Raw genomic sequence first — 6,559 nt, 5'->3', positions numbered from 1 at the left:
TGTGTAATAACAACCAATGTCAAAAGTAGACTAGATGTAGCCAACAAACGCATGGAAGTGTGGAAGAAGCTCGACAATTTTTTGAAACTTTTGAGACAAGAAGTTAGCTCTGCTACTTATGCAGATGACTTAAAAAGACAATAAAGCTTTTAATAACTGCTATTACAAATTCTTGGGGAGCAAAAGACATCACATATTACTTGGTGGTGAGTATTCAATTACTTTCTAAAGTCTGGATATTATTTTACATTGCATCCTATTGAGTTCAACTAACTTTTTTTCTTTCTAGCATTCTGTACCTGCATGGACCATATTTTGCAAAACAAGGACCCCTTGCAACATGGAATACTCTGGGAATGGAAAAATCTCACTATCAAGCAAGGACTTCTTTTTTCAAATGTACGAGAAAGGGAGGGGAACAAAGAAGGAGCAATGCACTAAAGGAATTATTCAATTATCTCAAAATTCTTAATATAGTCGTCGAATCTGTCTCTGTGCACCCTTCAGGATGATCCCAAGATTTAAACCAAATTTGAGCAGTTGGGGGGCATGGATCGCAATCCATGCGTGATCACCTTTTCCTATTGTTTTTGCTATAGAATAGTTGCACGGTCATGGGGATTCTGTTGGAGCAAACCTTTTGAGTTTGGGTGTAGGAGGACATGGATCGCGATTCATGTTCCCTCACCATCTTGGAAATTGATGATATAGTCTTGAAGTACACATTCAAATCTCCTTTGAGGGCTCTTTCGGGGCTGAAACTTTCCATCAACAGATCTAGCCGTGCCGCTTTCTATGATTTCGTCTCTTTTACTGGCAAGTATCGTGCTCTTGAGGCATTGAATCCTGCAACATATCCAAATATTCTAAGTGTTGTTGCTCTCTCAAGTAGCATCATCTTGTTTGCATTGATTTGAAGGGGAGTGTACCCTAAAAACTGTGACAATATCTTCAGGGCAAACATTGGCAGCTCAGGATCTTCAGAATACTGCATGTAAAAAGCACAGAAGGTGGCACTATCCAATGTAGGCATGTAGTGCATAAGAGAGGAGGCATCCCTTCTTGTAGAGCCCTCTATTGCTTTCCCTCTCGAGCCTTTAGCTCTCCCAAGAAAATTGTCTTTGTCAAGGAGTTCAATCTGCAAAACAAGACATAATGAGTAATTAAAACAAACTTGAAAAAAAAGAAAGATTTCAGAAGGGAGATCAAGGTGAAAATCTACCTTTTGCAACTCATCTTCGGCAATGACTTTTTCTTGAAGGAGATTGCATGATCCAGTCATCTCTCTTATGTCAACTTCCTTTCCAATTTTTTTCAGCTTAAAGTCTCTGCCAAAAGATTGGATGCCAAGCTCAACAAGTCTCTTCTCAAAATCCTCATCTTTGAGGGAAGGTTTCTCCTCTTCCACTCCTCTCATGCATAGAGAAAGTGCATCAGGAGCAGGTAGAAAATCTTTATTGGATGTCTGAAGATCAAGTGCCAAAAACTCCTCTTTTGACTCTTCTTCTGTGTCAATAAAATCTTTGGCCACCTCAGAAGCTTCAGAAATGGTTGCAATACAGTAGTCCTCCCTCATATTAAGCAGACATTGGATATGATGGAGAGGGATATACTCTTTTCCATTGATATAGAAACAGGGAAGGTTTGGAATAGTAAGGGAATCTTCAGACACCTCTACCTCATCTATTGGCTCATCAATGACAATACTAGCTCTAAATTGAGCAACATCAAAATTTGCACTCTCCTGCTCCTCAGCTGCAACATCAACTTCCTCCTTTTCTAGAATTTCACTTTTCTCAAGCTGCAAAACTGTGGAAACTTTTTTATTTGTTACCTCTTCATCTGTATCTTTCACTTCATCAGCTTTGCCTTGCATGTCAACTTTAAGGAACAAAAAGAAAAGAAAGGCAACTACTTTTGGAACAAGGTTGCAAGGCTTTGAATGTAATTGACAAGAAATGGTAGTTGGACAAACAAAGGAAGTCTTCTTAGAAAATCTTCCAAACCTCCTTGTTACTTTGCCTTTCTCAATTGATTTGGTAGTAAATTCGGTTAGATGGCAATAAGTCTTTCCATCTAAAACCAAACACTTGCCTTCAACTGCCTCTTCAAACTCTTTGAATTCTTCTGACAAAAAGTCCTTCAAATTGTCTAACAAAACTGCAAGATCAAACAAAGGGTTGAATATTTCATATGCTTTGGTGTACACTTCCATGTCACCACCATCCATCACAGCAACCAATAGCTTCTCACTTGGACTCTCCTCCAAAATCTCCTCCCGACCTTCGTTCATGGTAGAGAAAAAATCGAGCCGGTGAAGCTACCTAGGCACAGGGTGAAGGTCAACAAGTACGCGCCAAAGTGATATATAGAGCAATAAGGGGGGACGGTTACACGATGAGCAAAGTGCTCTGGGCACTGGGTGAAGGTATCTAAGATCCTCACTAGCACGCCCAAACGAAGCGATAGGGGAGGGTTCCAGGATCCGCAACCTGCTCCAATCGCGTCGTGTGGGAGTTTCCTATTGGAGCCAAGTAGAAGCCCGAACCATGCGATAGAGGCCCCACCTGGGGTTTGCAAACGGGTACCGTTGCGTCCTACGGGACGAAGGGACCTTGAGAGCCCAAAGCGACGCGTAGCACTAGTGGAGGAAAGTAAAATATAGGCAATTTCTCGCGTCGTGTGGGACAAGTAAAAGTATAACACCAATAAAAATCAAGATCAAGCTTTATATAAGGTGCAAAAAATTACCGTTATGGACATGTGTCAGCCATGCAGACATGCCATGTGGCATGCTTTCAACGATCATCGTACGGACGGTCGGTTGTATATAAAGCTCTCTCATGTGCTCATTTACCTTCCCCCAAACCACACATTCGTGTCGTGTCGTACCTCCTAAACGACCCGCACATCCCCTTTATGCAAGTCTTATCTCTTTCTTCCATCGACCCGTGCTACCCATCCTCGCCCAATTATTGGCACTTACGGATTGTTTCTTATTCCTATCCCGTATGATGCGATACGAGCAAGTGCTAAGCAGTGGGCGACCCGGCTATCGCGTCGTGCAGGTGTCCTTCCTTGATTCATTGCAAAGGTCAAAAGCTTCACATACGACGTGATATGGACATGTTCTAGAATGTGGGTGACCCGTCTATCACTTCGTGCAGGCGTCCCTCCATGATTAGCCAAAATCATTAGCTTCACATACGACGCGATACGGATAGCTTGTAGATTGTGGGTGACCCAGCTATCGCGTCGTGCGGTGTTTTGTGACCCAAATGGCGAGGACAAAGCAGACTACAAGAAAAGTCTACCAAGCCCCAAATAATCTAGAAAAAGATGATTTAGAGAAAGATCCAGAGAAACCACCACCTCCACAACCTCGTCAAAGGCCCACTGCTAGAAAAAGGTTGAATTATCAAGTCAAATCTTTAAGAGAAATAAGAAAAGCACAAAAGTCTACTTGTCTACTGATTCCAAAGCTACCTTTCATGAGAGTTGTCAAAGAGATATTAGATAGACTTGTGAGCATGATGAATATCAAAACTTTTGTCTCAGTAAGGTGGCAATCTCAAGCTTTGATGTGCCTTCAGGAAGCTGCTGAGGATTTTCTCATAGACTTTATGAATGATAGCTACATTGCAGCTGCATTTTCTCACAGGGTCACACTTATGAGCAAAGATTTTGTGCTTGTGTCAAGGCTGAGGTACAAGTTTGATAAGGCTCTTGAGATTATTCCTAGTGAGGATCTTAGAGCCTTCCAAATTTTAAATATCCCTCCTTCCAGGCAGCAAAAAGATTCAGGGGTTGTCATTGAGGATGTTACACATGAGTATGAGACAAGAAAGGCCCAGGATATCAAAGCAGGAAAGGAGGTTGAGAGGGAGCAAGACATGATATCAGAGGATGCTATCCTTAAAGAGCAAGCAAAAATTTTAAGAGCATCCAACTCTCTTCTTTATGAAAAAGTTACAGGCCAAATGGTGGTAGATGTCTCCTTGTTTGGAGATAATGAGGTGTACTTGGACATATTCCCTCACGACACAAGTATGCTTGTAAACCCCAACATTGAGCTTGGTGACACTGTGCTCTTTATATGTCTCGGGTATGTGTTTCTCCTTTGCTAATTATTAGTGCATTTTCAAGGCAGGCACAAGGGCCTCATTGGGGGGTGTGTTTTCTTTTTCAGGTGTCTTATGAGGGATCTTCCAGAGGCTCTAGCTATACAAATTTCCATACTTGACCCTCTAGTGACATAATGCCTTTTTAACAAGCAAGGAAGCCTTTCAAGTTTTTTTGAAGATTTTAACATGCTGACCTGCAATTACATAATATACCCCTATGTTGAAGGGTAAATCTTAACTCCTTACATGTTATTTTTAACATTTTGTGGTATTCCTAGCTAATTGTTATTTTTTGTAGAGGACATTGGAGTCTTATTATCGTCAATCTTTTGGAGAAAGATATTATATTTATGAATTCATTGTCAAGTATCCATGGGAGAAGTAAACTATAAGTATGAAGTATGATCTATGCTTGATGGTCCATTGTTTTCTATTAGTAGATTTTTGATTCAATGTCTTCTTGCAGTGCTGCCAAACTTATTGTTGGTCACCTGAGTACCACAAATAAGGATTACAATATAGAAGGTTTCACGTACTACAATCAAAAAGTGCCTTTACAAACAGACTCAACATCTTGTGGATGGAGGATGCTTGCCAATGCATGGAGATATCTTGAGTCAAGGTGCCGGATGACTACACTCATTGTAAGTGTGTGGCTCATGTATTTATTTTGATGTCTTAACTATGTATGTATGTACTCATGTCCTTTAATTCCTTTTTCTATTTGTTTCAGTTGCATGACTATCCAGAGTCTTGGGTCACGTGGGGTGAGAGAGAAGGTTGTTTCTATGGTTTTGGAAAGATCAATAAATCCAAATGATCCAGAATCTCTTTTGCCACCAAAGAAAGGTAGAGCCACCAAGGGTTTGGATGCAAAGAAAATGGATCAAAAGAAGAAAAGTCCGGCAAAGAAGATCCATACAAAGAAAAAGGATCACAAGAAGAAGAGTCCTACAAAGAAGAGCCATGCCAAGAAGAGTCCTGCCAAGGGGAAGAGTCCCACCAAGAAGAATGATCCCTGCCAAGGGGAAGAGTCCCACCAAGAAGAAGAGCCCTGCAAAAAAAAGAGTAGATACAAAGGGCCATCCATTCCACTCACCATTGAAATTCAAGGTTCAAAAGCGTCATACAGTTAAGAACAGTAAGGGGGAGTCACCTAGCTCACCTTTCAAGCTACCATTCATGTTGCCAAAGAAGGTTTCCAAGTCACCCAAGCCAGCCACTCCTCAGGAGCCCAAAGCACCAACCCCTGCCAAGTCACCCGTGCCAAGCCCTGAGGAGCCCAAAGCACCAACCCCTGCCGAGTCACCCATGGCAAGCTCTGAGAAGCCCAAGTCACCACCACCACCCACTCCTGAAATTTCACCCCCTTCTTAACACAAAAGAAAAAGGGTCTCTGAGGATGCAGAATCCTCTCAGGCAAAAAGAAAAGTGGAGTTTCATGATTGATTACTCCACAAAAGCTATGTACACTTTTGTTCATTTTTTCCATATGAACATATATATACCCTTTGGTGATTCATAATTTTGTACTTCAAATACTTAATACCAACTATCGATTCTTAAATGTGTATCATGGTGCCATGTAAGTTTAAAACAACATAAATAATGATCACAATAAGGTAGAGAAAAGATAAATATATTTGCAAAATGATTACAATATTGAACTTGTTTTTTCAAGTCCTTGCAAGTGTCTCAAATACAACTCTTTTTGGGGGAAGGCATGTGATGCAAGAGGTTGAATTCTCCATCCTTGTGCTCACCACAATTTCATCCACTTTGAATCTATACTCGGGAGATGTTTCATCAAGAAACTCAAGAGATTCTCTAACATCATGTAGTCTCCAATTTGTTGTTACTATCAGGCTTCTATACTCAGTGTGTGGATGGACAATGACGTTTAGTTCAAACTCTGGACAATTTTCCTTAGAGTCAAGAGGAACCCAGCTACCTAATTTGCTTCTACATCTCCTATAGTCGTAGCCCAGAACTAATGATTGACGACATAGTTGATATGAGAGAGATAGAAATAGAATTTGGGCTTACTCTACAACTAATATTATCACCAATATGGAAAGTTTCTTTGGTGCTCCATCCGTCTCCAAGTACATTATCTAGTTCAGTCATAGAAAGTCTTCTATTAAGCCACATCGTCTTTGTCCTCTGCAAGTCCATTGTTTTGAAACATGCCACAAAGACATGTATAGTCAAGAACCATTGAACTTTAATCGTTCTTGATATCCTGCCTGGAGACGTAGCTTTAAGGATGTCTTCTTTGATCTTCGATTTGAAGCTTGATATAGTACATGCATCAGAAACTTCCCAGTCAAGTGAACTTATGGTGGGAACGGGTAACTAATGTAGTTTTCCATATGCACCTCTCATGATGGAGCTTTGTATTCTGCAAAATAGACAAACAAATCCATTGTTTTGTA

The 6,559-nt window shown here is 40.8% G+C and overlaps 1 protein-coding gene across 1 annotated transcript; it reads left to right on the top strand.

The window, feature by feature from the left end:
- The first annotated feature begins 3,278 nt into the window (after window positions 1–3,278).
- Window positions 3,279–4,200, top strand: LOC147438246 (uncharacterized). Its single transcript, XM_086486721.1, has 2 exons — window positions 3,279–3,875; window positions 4,135–4,200. Exons 1-2 carry the CDS (start codon window positions 3,279–3,281, stop codon window positions 4,198–4,200), a joined length of 663 nt encoding a protein of 220 aa, XP_086342847.1.
- The last annotated feature ends 2,359 nt before the right edge of the window (window positions 4,201–6,559 follow it).

The sequence above is a fragment of the Adiantum capillus-veneris genome, chromosome 17 (genome assembly GCF_014529385.1).
Source record: "Adiantum capillus-veneris isolate H3 chromosome 17, ASM1452938v2, whole genome shotgun sequence".
NCBI classification, from domain to species: Eukaryota; Viridiplantae; Streptophyta; class Polypodiopsida; order Polypodiales; family Pteridaceae; genus Adiantum; species Adiantum capillus-veneris.
This window is presented reverse-complemented; position numbering and strand designations above follow the sequence as displayed.